Source organism: Eumetopias jubatus, unplaced genomic scaffold (genome assembly GCF_037043125.1).
Source record: "Eumetopias jubatus isolate StellerSeaLion01/CBP00866 unplaced genomic scaffold, mEumJub1_p1.0 scaffold_9, whole genome shotgun sequence".
Classification (NCBI taxonomy): domain Eukaryota; kingdom Metazoa; phylum Chordata; class Mammalia; order Carnivora; family Otariidae; genus Eumetopias; species Eumetopias jubatus.
In genome coordinates, this window is record NW_028274815.1 from 98,894,993 (window position 1) to 98,908,787 (window position 13,795).

The following is a 13,795-nucleotide window of genomic DNA, read 5'->3' on the forward strand; positions in this document are numbered from 1 at the left end:
ACAAATTCCAATATTTGTAATATATTTCATGTTCCCTCAGACCTGTTCACAGTTCTGAGGCTGTGGAAGACTATATTTTGCACAAATCTGATAAAACTTTAGTATAAAGTTTTAGTGTAAAAACTTGTAGTGTATATTAGGTTGGCATTCGACTTACTAAATAGAAGGAATTTTATTTTTATATACTTTAGGCAGCTCCTTGAAATGTTGTTAGAAAATAAATGTTGTTTGAGAGAACTCTAAAAGTAACTATTTACAAGGAGGCCAGTTAGAGTATTTTTCTTTGGGTGAAAAATTGTAGATTCTCATCCTTACACAGATAGATATACACAAGGGAATATATACTGACGACAGATCTTAAAATCGACAATTCTCAAACCAGCAAAATATGTATATAACATAAATTTGTGGAAAACACTCAATAGAGAATTGTTTATAAGTAAATGCAGTTCATCTCATGGACACGTTTATGGTGTTTAAGTTGCACTTGATCATTTTATGGCCCAGAAAAGATGGATTTGTATCAGCAGAGCCATCCAGTGACAGAGAAGTAATGAATTTGCTCCTCAAAGATAGGCAGTAATGATGCCTTGCTTTCTCAACATTGAAGAAAATAATCGAATATTTTGTTGACCTGATTTATTTAGTGTAGTGATCTTCTGTCCCTTCTGTCTGCATCAACACCTCATCCCATGCCCAATTTTAATTTGGGGCAAAAATAAGATTTTAATATATATTTCCCCTTTCTATGTAGGTTTTCCAAACTTCACATGTGCCTTTTCCCACCTCCATGGGTGTTGGTGTCTCCATTATAGAGAAGGGACTTGACTTTGACTCCATGTTTTCCTGTGGAGAGATGACACGTGTGGTTGCCTTGCCCCCATGCTCCCCCATGCTCCCCCCTGGCCCCCCGTTTCTGTAGTGATCATGACTGGCCTTTATTCTTCATCACCCTTGTCCTCATCTTGTTTGCATGTTGGCAGACAAGGGGAGATTTAAATGTTTTATATATAAAATAGGAAGCTTGAGCCGTTGCAGTCCTTATACTTAACCTGGAGTCAGGTAAAGATCTCAAGGGTGAAGAATTTAGAAATCTCTGTATGTGTCACTGTAAACTTGTGTTACAGATATATTGAGAAGGCACCATATTCTCAATGCAGTTAAAAAAACCAGATCATCATACTGTGTGACCAATTTAAATAATCTGATTCAGATGAACCTCAAAGACACCACTAGAACAGGGTATGTGGAGCCAGGATGACAGCAGGCTCTGTTTGCCATTCTGACAGATCTAGGCCAAGCCTGGAACTCTTACCTGATTGGAAAAGAAAAATAATCTTAAGTACACCTTTGAGCAAAGTGCCAACATCTAATGTGGCACCTAACACATAGCAGTAGCTCAATGAATGTTTATTTCTATGGTGAGAGTTCTTCCGTCTCTACCCCAATTACTGCCAAATGCTCATTCCCTCAGAAGGCTTAAAATTTTATAGGGTAGAGAGGCATTTATGTAACTAGTATCAATTCTATAAGTTAATTAATATAACTTTAATGATATAACTGATATCCTATGATATGTGCTCTGGTTAAACCATGAGCTACATGGTAAGGAATCATGGAGGAGGGAATGATTTTTCCAGGAGAGAACTGTGAGAAAACTGCCAAGGGAGGAATTGTGGTTCAGATGCCACCCGGGAGGCAGCTCTCTAGTCACAGAATGGGGTATATAACTGAGGAGGCCGTTCAAAAGATTCTGCAAAAGACCAATGAATATGCCGTATTTCTGGGTTAAGTTGTCTGAAGTATGAGATTTCTGATCCACTGGGAGCTGAGGTTAGAAAGCTGGCGTTGGGCCAGCCTGGGAAAGGCCCTGAATGCCAAGCTGAGGGCCTTGGCCTTGAGGGAGGGTGGGTGGGAGGCTACTAAGATACCAGATTTGATTTTGGAGCAGCAGTACTGCAGTGATTTACAGCAAGGCTGCTTATACACCCCAGAGCTTCTGATTAAGTAAGTGTGGGTGAAACCTCAGACTTTGCATTTCTAACAAGTTCCTGGTGCTGCTGGTCAGACATCACACTTGGAGAACCAGCGGTTTAGACTATAGACTGAAACACTGAGGGTAGAAGTCATTCAGATCTGTAATGTGGGTTTGTTAATTTGAGTTTATTAACATATTAAGTAAGATATGCAGCAACAAAATAAATCATTACCCAGAATGTGCCAGTAGTGATCTTCATTGTTCAGCATTTTGAAGAAATTATATACGCAGTGTTAATGGTTCCAGAAAGTCCCCTTCCTTTTCATTAATAGTGGGACTCTTGGAGTCACCAGCATAACACAGTGAAGATAGAGATCTCTCTTACACCTATACTGACCTTATTAAGCCCAATTCAAAGGAGTACATGTATAAAGCTTAGGATAGTCCTCTGCACATTGGGCCATCTTTCTCTGGCCCCTCTCAGCTCTGCACGCCACCAAGTTTTAGCATCCCACATGCCACTGAAAGCACTGGGGGGCTGATACCAAGAAAGCAGAAGGAAGTGCATTGGATACTTTTCTGGGGGCTCCCTCAGGGACTATGTCCTCTCCTTGCTGACTTGTTGGCTTGTGCCCAATGCCCTTGATTCTCCTGCCCAGGAAATCGCTTAGCCAGGTCACGATCTCCCCAGTATTTGGTGTATGCATGTTATTAGAGAAATTGGTATCCTTTATAAAGGCACTATTCTCATGCCACCGTGGAAAGAGGAATGAAACCCCAAATTATGAGGAAGATTTGGAATAACCATTTCATTAATTAGAGATTTTAAATAGTGGTCTGACGTGAATGAGCTGAGAAAACAAGGTGGGAAAGACTGCAGGCCAAAGCCTTACAAGCTAAGTGTCCACTTACCTTATATCTTTATCCTAATTTTACTTGAGGCCATCTCTTCTACCCAGAGAGATGAAAAAAGGTGTTGCTGGCTCATTGTCACTGAGAGCCTAAGCATTTGTAAGATAAGTCCATCTTGGGGCTTATTCTCTTCCATGTCTTCATTTAGGATGCCTGTGATGTGCCAAGTACTCTTCTAAGGTGCAGTGAAAAACAGCTAAAAATCCCACCTCTCCTGGAGCTGATATTCCAGTGGAGAAGGCAGACAGAAAACAGGATACCATGTTAGGTAGTAGGAAGTGCCTAGTAGAACAGTGAATTAGAAGAGAGGAGCAAGTAGTGTGGAGATGGGTAAGGGGGTGCCATTTTAGGTAATATATCCAGAGAAAGTATTGGTGAGAAGGTGATTTCGAGCCTAGACCTAAAGGAAGTGAGGGAGCTAGTGATGTGAAAAGAATATTCCAGAAAAGAAAAATCTCGTGAAAAGTCCTTGAGGCCATACTTATGTTGTAGCACATTTGAAGAGGAAAAAGAGAGAAAGAGGAACATCAAGGATGAGGCCAGTGTTTTTGGATTGAACAGGTAGGAGAGTGGCATTGTCATTTACTGAGATGGGGAGGCAGGAAAGGGAGGGAGTTTGGGAGATAAAGTTTGGTAAGTTTAGCCATGTTAAGTCTGAGATGCAATTAGACATCCAAGTAGGCACAGTAGGATATACGAGTCTGGGTTCGGGGGACAGATGTGAGCATCCAGGGAATCATCAGCATATAAATGTAAGCTTTGAGATGGGATGAGATCATTAAAGGAGTGAGTACAGGTAGAAAAAATAACATGTTCAAGGACTAAGCCCTGGGATACTTTGATATTTAGAGGTCAGAGAGATGAAGAGAAATCTCAGCAGAGAAAACTGAGGTAAGAGGTGTAGCAACCTGGAAGCCAAATGAAAAAGAAGTTACAAGGAGGAGCTGTCGGGACATCAAATCCTGCCAATAGGTGTGGAGTAAGATCAAGACCAAGAATTAACCAGTGCATTAGCAGAATGGGGGTTGTTGATGACGTTGGTAAGAGTAGTTTGAGTGGAATGCTGAGTGGATTGAAGGGGATTCAAGGGACAGTGGGAAGAGAGAAATTGAAATACCAAGAATACTCTTTCAAGGAGTGTTGTGATGGTGGGAAGGATAGAAATGGAGTGGTAATTAGAAAGGAAAGGAAGGCCAGGGTGGGAGTTTAAGATGAGAGACATAATAGCTTGTTTGGGTGCTGATGGGAATAATCTAGTGCAGAATGATACAGAATGAGAATGTGTTGGTGCAGGAGAGAGAAGAGAAAACTACATCTTGCAGTATCCTTTAGAAGGCAAGAGGGAATGCAGTGGTTAAGGAGAGGGCTTGACTTTAACAGGAGCACTGATCCATATGTTGTGCCTGGTAACAGGGAAAAACAGGAGGTACAGGGTAGGTGGTGGCAATGAAGAGACATGAGTAAGGGTACCTGGGGAAATGTTCTTTTGATTTCTTTCATTTTCTCGATGAAATAGGAATTAAGGTTATCAGCTAAGGACAGGGAGAAAAGTGATGAAAGCTTGAGGAGAAAGGTGAGGTAAACTATTTACAAAACTGCTATCTAAGAGAAGAGTGGATAGGACTGGAAAATGGGATATGACTGGTGGGAGGCATCCAGGCTGACCTGAAAGTGGGGATTGTGACTTTCAAATGAGACCAGTCGGTCCACTTCGTGGTGTGTTTTTCTTTCATATTCTGCTAGGCAGGTGCAAGCCCAGAGTAAGTAGACAGTTGGATTTCACCAAGGTTATGGTTTAGCTATTGGTCCAGGGAATTTCAAGAGCAGGACAAAGAGATTTGAGGTTGAATGCAAAGGAATGGTTGTCATGATTGCCCATGGTTTCTTTTTTTTTTTTTAAGATTTTATTTTATTTGACAGAGAGAGCACAAGCAGAGGGAGAGAGAGGGAGAAGCAGGCTCCCTGCTGAGCAAGGAGCCCGATGTGGGACTCGATCCCAGGATCCTGGGATCATGACCCGGGCCGAAGGCAGCCGCTTAACCGACTGAGCCACCCAGGCGTCTCAATTGCCCATGGTTTCTAAGTTGAGTGAGGAAGGAACCAGGGCGAAGGTCAAGAAGCAGGTCAGGGTGTTGGAGGGATCATCTGGGTATTATTGGAATGACCAAGATTCATGGCAGGAGTTACAAAGTGTTGGAAGAGCAGGTGACATTGAGCAGAACCTAAGACCTTCAAGGAATTGAGAAGTGACTAAGGTGAGTTGAAAACTGTAAGAAAGGTGGGTGGAGTGTAGGGTCTGAAGGCATGAACTTCACAGAGGAGGGATTTTAGAATGGAGAGAGGAGCAGTGGTTTGAAAGTTGGGCAGAGAACAACAATGTCTACCTACATCCCAGCACGATGGGAGGAAGAGTGGGGGGAGAAAACAGTCCCTACTTGAGAGAGCTGCCGGGGCAGTGGATCCTCAGGGGAGAGCCAGCCTTCAGTTAGAGTGAAGATGATGGGGACATTCCTGGAAGAGGCTAAGGATCTGGAGTATTTTGCTGATAGTTATAAGGGAGCCAGGGAGCACAGGAGAATCTGATGGATGAGAGAGTCCTAGGCGTCTTTGGTGACTTTCTGTGGAATTCAGAGTCCCACAGCAAGGTCTCACCTGTGAGCATCCAGCGTTTTACTGCTCCCAGGTCGTGAGTGTGGCTCCATCAACTTTCTGGGCTCTCTTGGCAAGTAGGCAGTGTCATGGCCCTTCCTGTTTTCCCTTTGACACCTGGTTTGTGTCCAGCCAGTGGTGTATTGCTGCATTCTCGACCTAAGGAAGCCCTCGCACAACTCACACCCATGGTGGCCTCCGTCACAGTGCCTTTGTGGGGTTCTGTTGAAGAGAAGAGAACCGAGAGAAACCACCCCCCACACACACCCAGCTTAGCTGCAGGGAGCAGTGTTTTCCAAGCTTGAGTGACTTGCATACCAGCTTTCAAAATTTACAGCTTCTGAGCTACTGTACTATTTTTATTTAATGATATTTTTGGTAAATATACTTACCTTTTTTTCCTTATAGAACTCTCTTTTTTGAGGGAACTCATAAGAAGAAACCTGCCACAATTAAAAAATTCATTGTAAATAATGAATACAGAACCAGAATGCTGAAAATTCTTTAAAAAAAAAAAAAAGAAGTATATCCTTATATGACCTAAAATCATCTCACTTGCCACTTTGGGAAATGAGTGAACCCAAGACTGGCTGAGACTCGACTCAGTCCTCCTGAAACTACCCATGTGGCTATTCTCCCCACACTGCTGCTCCTCTCCTGCTGTTCCCCATGTGGGGGAGCCAGGCTGAATTACAGTGCTTGAGAAGGGCATTGCTGTAATGTGCAGGATAAGATTTCCCATATGGGGACAAGGCCCATGCAGATGCCCTGGCGTGGGCAGGCAGTGGGTTAAAAATTTAGAATTTGGGTCTTTAAGATAAAATTTTTTTATTGTTATGTTAATCACCATACATTACATCATTAGTTTTGGATGTAGTGTTCCGTGATTCATTGTTTGCGCATAACACCCAGTGCTCCACGCAGAACATGCCCTCTTTAATACCCATCACCAGGCTAACCCATCCCCCCACCCCCCTCCCCTCTAGAACCCTCAGTTTGTTTCTCAGAGTCCATAGTCTCTCATGGTTCATCTCCCCCTCCAACTTACTCCCCTTCATTCTTCCCCTCCTGCTATCTTCTTCTTCTTCTTCTTTTTTTAACATATAGTGTATTATTTGTTTCAGAGGCACAGATCTGTGATTCAACAGTCTTGCACAATTCACAGCGCTCACCATAGCACATACCCTCCCCAATGTCTATCACCCAGCAACCCCAACCCTCCCACCCCCCACCACTCCAGCAACCCTCAGTTTGTTTCCTGAGATTAAGAATTCCTGATACATGTCTTTCTCTGATTGATTTATTTCTCTCAGCATAACACCCTCCAGTTCCATCCACGTTGTTGCAAATGGCAAGATTTCATTCCTTTTGATGGCTGCATAATATTCCATTGTATATCTATACCACATCTTCTTTATCCATTCATCTGTTGATGAACATCTTGGCTCTTTTCACAGTTTGGCTATTGTGGACATTGCTGCTATAAACATTGGGGTGCACGTACATAGTCCTTTAAGATAAAAAATTTAGGTCTTTTTCTATGGGCAGCATGAAACTACTAGGGGGTCTTGAGGGGGGAGGTGTGTGTGGAATGATCGGATTTAAGTTTTAAAAAGCTGCCCCATCAGTTGTGCAGAGAAAGGATTGGAGTGGGCAGATGTGGACACAGACAACTGGGGGAATCCCTGGTAAAGGCCATCGGAGACCCAGTGGCCCAAAGTGACATGGTGATGGTGGTGGTGGAGGATGGAGGAATAGAGCTCCAAGAAGTTTTTACAGAGCAGAGGAGCAAGACCCAGTACGTGTTGGGCTATGGTTACGTTGGTGGGGAGGAGGGGATCAGGCATGGCTTCAGCGTCTTTCTGGCGGAGCTTGCTGGATGGTATGGTGATACGCACCAGACAAGAACTAGAGTTGAGACTAGAGAGAGCATGTGGAGTTTGGTTTTAGACAAGATGACTTTGAAGTTCTTGTGGTGTGACATGTAAAGCATGATGTCTGCAAGTTGAGTACATGGGTCTAGAGCTTGGAAGAAAGGTGGGAAATGTAATGGGAATTTGAGACTCGTTAGCCTGTGATTATCAAGGCTGGTGGGGTCTCCCAGTCTGCCAATGTCCTGTGACCTTGATATGTGAGCAGATGTGCCTCAGGGCCTTTGCATGTGTACCAGTCAGCACATTTAACAGGAATAGTAAGTTGAACTACCAGTTAAAGGCTGGGTTGAGAATTCCTCCTCTAAAATGAAGCAAAATATATTGTGTGTTTTTATACTAATAATCGAGATACAGAAATTTTGTTTTCTCATTTTTCTTTGTCGTGTTTCTCCTTCCACCTCCTCATCCTCCTTTTCCTCCTCCTTTTTTCTCTGCTTTTCCTTCTCTCATTTTTTCCCATCCTGTCCACTATCGTGGCATGTGGTAACCTACACTGACGTTTTATATGGGCACAGTGCCATAACAGAAGGGTCACCCTTTGGGATTTACTTTTCTCAACCCGAGTGGAGGGTTAAGGGACATTCTTTATAAACCATTAAGAGGTAACTATCTGTCTGTCATTGTACATGGGCACATACTGCTTCTAAGTAGATTTAGGAACCAGAGATGCATCCTTAAGTAGAGTACACTTTTATTTATAAGTCTTACTTATGCAGCTAGATTAATGTTTTCAGTTCTGGAGAAATTTTACATGCTAATCACTTTTTGTTAATTTTAAAATTATTTTTTAAAAAATGCTAGTCATTTTTTTCCTCTAATTAATGCTGATTTATTTTGATTTTCCCGGTTAATAGATTACTGTCCTAGATGAGACATGGACCGTATTCAGGCGCTACAGTCGTTTTCGAGAAATGCATAAAACATTGAAGTTAAAGTATGCAGAGGTAAGTTATGAAATAATTATCTCCAATTAAGAACATTTATTTTATAAAGCAAATGAGCTGATTGCATTATCAGTGCTCCCCCCCTTTTAGGTGTCAGCTTGTAAGTGTCACCAAGTTTTATTGCAATTACTCATCTGTCAAAGGTAGCTTTTTAACTTCTGTTCTTTGTTCCGTTTCCATCCTACACAACTTAAACATTTCCTGAACACAAGATTTTGAAAGTGATAGTAAAGTGATGGTAAATGAATTCTATCCTTTTCATAAATTTTACAACGAACCTTAAATAAATATTTTAATCAATTTACAACTTTTAAACTGTAAGACCTATTAAAATGAAATAATAAACCCCTCAATATAGATTTGTCCTTTCTATTCTTAAAAAAGACTATATTAATGCTTAGACTTCTACTTAATGAGAAGTTAAGTCTTAAAAGTTAATTTGCCATCAGACGTGGATGGGAGGTGGATCCTAAGTATGGAATTATTTAGAACCAAGGAGGCATTTCATGCACCTGATCAGATATCCAGAGTATATTGGCTATCTCTTTGGACAAAGACTAATTTTTAAAATACTTTTGACTTGGGGTGCCCAGGTGGCTCAGTCGGTTAAATGTCTGACTCTTGGGTTTTGGGTCAGGTCATGATCTTAGGGTGGTAAAGATCAAGCCCCACATCTGGCTCCAGTGGGGAGTTTGCTTAAGGATTCTCTCTCTCTCTCCCTCTCTCTGCCCCTTGCCCCATTCACACTCGCTCGTTCTCTCACAAATAAATAAATCTTAAAAATATAAAATACTTTATAGCTTCCAAGCGAGTATTTATTTACTTTTATTTCAAGTAAAGGAAACCTTGTGTCAGCACTTTGGGAATTTTGGTTTGAACTGACTGCAAGTCAGTCAGTAGTCACTGTCTAATACCTGCTTTCCCCAAGTATTGTTTTTCAGCACTATTTTTATAGTTTCTTATGATATCCTAAAAAATAACTTAGACTTTTTTTTCTAGTTCAGTTCACACTAAATAACTAATGTTTCCTTAACCTTTCCATGCCTTCTCTTCTTTCTTATCCAATATAAATATAAAGAAAATTCCTTTTTGTAAATAAGATGGTTCCTTGAGTTTTGGTAAAATTGAATTATCTGAAATCTGGTTGTTTAAGTATTAATAGTATTCAATTAAATATTGAAGAAGCTTCAGGTATGAATTTTAGTTCATTGTTCCTCAAGGAGCTTCAGTCCCAGAAGTAACTGCATCAAAGTCATGTTATTAAATTTCTACAATTTATGCTTCATGTCCCAAGTTAATATTGACAATAAAAATTGTATCATGTACATATTAATGTATAGAGTGACTTGTTTTTAAAGTGAGCTTTGCAGCTCATTACCTGCCTGATTATAAGTTACTATACCAGTACTTTAATAATGTGCAGGTTTTCATATTAACTTACTAAATTCCCTGATGATAGAAATGTGTATATATGTATCATTCATACCATGACTTATTTCATATCCATTCTTTCAGTGACATTAGTTCAGGGCAATACTACGTAGGCAAATTTAGTATATTCTAATAATGGAGTGGTGGACAGGAACAAAAATGTCTTCTCTTATGTATCCTCAATTCCTCTTGGGACAGACTGACAATAAGCAAGGGAGAAATAATAACTATCACTTACCAAGTATGTGTGCTGTGTGACAGTTACCATCTTAAGTGAGCTGCATGCCTTTGAGGAAAAATATCAGTAAAATGTAATGGGGCAGAAGGTGTTGGGCATTTTAGTATAAGGTTGTTTCAGGGTTGGGCTTTCTGATGAAGTGACATTTTAGTTGAAATTTGAGGTGAGAGACATGAGTTTGGAAAGGAAGAATGCATAGCCCTAATCAGTGTTTTTAAAGAAAACTTCAAAACAAACAGAAGTGATCTTTAAAAATATATTAGAAGAAAACATACCTGAGGCTAACAGTGATATAAACATGTAAATCAAAGAGGTTGTCTGTTAGCAGGTGAAATTAATGAACAGAGATGATCACATATGTAAAATTCTTCTCAAGGGAAGAAAGAGTATATTACATACCTGCTGAAAAAAGTTCAGTGACCTTTGAATGAGAAAAATCGAGCTGGTTTCATTCATTCAGTCAGTCATAAGTCTGTAGTGAACAACTCCACACTGAACACGATTATAAGCAAGACAGCCACGTTCCCTCCTCTCGCAAAGCAGAGAATGAGCAATAAACAAACAAACTAATAGTGAGACCATTTTAGATAACATTAAGTGCCGAGGCAGTGTGATAGTGTAGTATGATAGCTGGGCATGCAGGGAGAAATCTGAATGTTAAAAAGGAGGCAGGCATGAAAACCTGGGGGTGAGCCTATCTTCAGTAGAGGGGGCAGCAAATGCACAGGCCTTGGAATGGGACCAAGCCTGGCCTGTTCCAAGAATAAAAAGACCCGTGAAGTGTCAGGTGTGGTAGAGATGAGGGCAGGGAAGTCGATGGGGACTGTATCACGTAGGGCCGTGAGTTCGATCCTGAGTGCTGTGGCAAACCACTGGATGATACTGAAGAAGGTCTGCACATTCAGACTAAGCTGGAATTTCCATTCTATCCATGTTTGACTTCTCACAGAAACCTTTTTCCGGAACACAGACTCACGATCTAAATGACACCCAAGATTGGAAATTGCTTATCCGTGTTGAGTCCAACTTTGTGACTTATAATTTCTTTCTTCTCAGGGCAAAAAGAATGTTAAGAACTTACAGGCACATGTGTGCATCTATTTGAAAGAGAGGAGGTGATGTCAGTAGGGATTTGAAACCATGTGGTGATATCCTAAAACAAACCATGCCTCTAGAAAGGGAAGTTGTACTAATTAAAAAGCCTGAGGGGACGCCACTGAGCTTTGCAATAGCCACACTCTAATTTCCTCACCAGTGACTGAGTGCTGATGGTGCCCTGGGTGTTGTGTTATGCTTTTGCCATTCATGACCTCCTGTGGTTGGAGCCAGAGACTTGCCTCTTGTCACACAACTGGTCAGCAGAAGCGAGTGTGGAAGCCCAGATGGTTGGACCCCATTTACTTATTCCAGTGAGAGGAGAACAGCATCACCCATTTAACATTTTCAAGATGAAGCTTAAATGTCAAGTTGAATATCAGCTCTATTTTCTAACATAAAGTTGACTTTCCTTTTGTGCAGCCTACCTTCACATAATCTTACTTGCTAAGTGTTTGTGGAGACTTGAGATCAATAATGTTTATTGGGTCTTCAGCAGTTAGGATTGCTCTTATTATTGTATATATTATTGCCATCTCTGTGTATAATGTTAATCTTACTGAAGTAATCAGCTACCTCCAGATGATCTACTTGGCCTGACAGCATCCTAGAAATCACTCAACTTGTCAAAGTCAGAGCTTCTTCAGGAATGTCAAAAGGTTCAGATAGAAGGATGCTGAAAATTTACTCCTCACAGATGACTATTTCAGAGCCAAGTGGGAACATGTTTCATTTACCTCACTCCTTCACCAAATTGGGGTCATTATTTCTATACAAGTAGGAAACTACTCTTGTTCTCTCAGTTGCAAGGGTAACAAGATGGTTGATTTTTTTTTTTTTAATGATACATACTAAATTGACCAACTTATACAAGGTTTCACATTTTTAATGAAGCTGAAAAAATATTGAAAAAATATGCTTGAATTCAAAATACACAGGATTTGTAATTACTTGCCAAGATAGAGAATCTCTATGCATCTTAAAACTTTAGTTTGTTTTATAGCTTATAATCTTTTGGAACTCTGAATTATATCCTATTCATTCACACTTCCTTCTTGAATTTTAGCCCTGTTTTTCCTGGAGGATATATCTCTAAAGAAGTTTGATGAGACAGTTCCTTTTATGGAGATTTTCTTTTTTCTTCCAGTGATTTTTTTTTTCCAGATCATAAGTTAAATGTTTATGGTAAAAGATTGAAATTATTCAAAGATGTATACATAGAATGTGAAAGTTTCTCTTCATCTAGCCCCCAGAAGTTAACTGTTCGCAGTGCCCTCAGAAGGTCTTCTTGGGTCCAGCTAACCATTCAGACTCACAGGACTCCCATAGGCCATACTTAGCATTTTGAGTGACCTGAGAAAGGTGTAAGACAGATAGCTGTGCTTGCCAGCAGAATACCTACAGGGACATGCTGAGTTATGAGTCACCTCACTCAGGGAAGCCTAGAGCTATGGCCTCCCACCAAAGAGCTATCACTTCCCCAGTCTACCAACACTTTATCCCTTTATCAAGCGATTGATCATTTTGCCAAGAGCAGTGGTCCTAGTAAACAAAGTTGGCATACCACCTAACCAGATTTTTAGAATCCTCTTCATGGGTAGTTTTAGGTTCTTGCTGTTGTGACTACCTCTCTGTACACGTTCTTTTTTTTTTGAGAGAGAGAGAGAGAGCTGGGTGGCAGGGGTGGGGGTGGGGGCAGAGGAAGAAGGAGAGAGAGAGAGAATCTCAAGCAGGCTCCATGCCCAGCAGAAGCCCGACACGGGGCTCGATCTCACAACCCTGAGATCCTGACCTGAGCTGAGATCAAGAGTCAGACGCTTAACTAACTAAGCCACCCAGGTGCCTCCTGTGTGCATATTCTTAAAGATATCTACCTGACTTCTGATTCACATATGCATGCTTTCCCTTTGAAACAATTTGGTAATTGCTCAACTGTTCTTAAAGACCAATTTATTAAAAAATCAAGATTAGGAAAAGAACACACAGAAATTGGGGAGACTGAGAGACCCAGGGCCTTGCCTCTGGTAGTGACAAGGTTTTAAGAATTCCTTACCCATCATTCAGCTAAATCTTCTAATTTCCTTGTTTACTTACATTTATTTGCTTAATTATATACTGTATACTATAATGTCTCCTTCAGGAGAATGAGGTCAACTGAAGACCCTTCAAGGATACTTTATATACACTTGGGTGGTGAACCAATTAAAACAGGGAGGGGTTGTTGATTATTAGCTATAATGTGTGTCTGTGAAGAAAACAGAAGAAATTTAGGGTTATTACACACAAAACAACTTTGTGAATTGGGAAAGGTCATGGAGCCACTAGGTCCCATGAAATGCAGGCGTGGGCATTGAAGGCAGGGCTAAAGCAGAAACCAAAAAAAGATTTAGTCCATTGCTTTTGTACAGTGACAAATTTCAGAATAAAAAAAAGGAAACAAAGTTCTTTGTCCTGTATAATACTAAAGAATAGATTGGCTGCAGGTGATCTCGGATCATAACGGGAACATTATGCTCATTCTATTTTCAGATTCATTGTCTGAGGAGGCTGAGCCCTCATTGGAGGTGCTGCATTATTCAAGGTTTTTAAAATTGTTTTATTTTTATTTATTCAT

At 40.7% G+C, this 13,795-nt stretch overlaps 1 protein-coding gene across 2 annotated transcripts in view; it reads left to right on the forward strand.

Moving 5' to 3' along the window:
• Positions 1 to 13,795, forward strand: part of KIF16B (kinesin family member 16B) — a 306,377-nt gene that overhangs the window by 236,815 nt on the left and 55,767 nt on the right. For both annotated transcript variants that reach the window (XM_028113007.2, XM_028113008.2), the window contains one exon: positions 8,328 to 8,417. In XM_028113007.2, the coding sequence (XP_027968808.1) occupies positions 8,328 to 8,417 (90 nt within the window). The remainder of the gene's footprint in view (positions 1 to 8,327; positions 8,418 to 13,795) is intronic.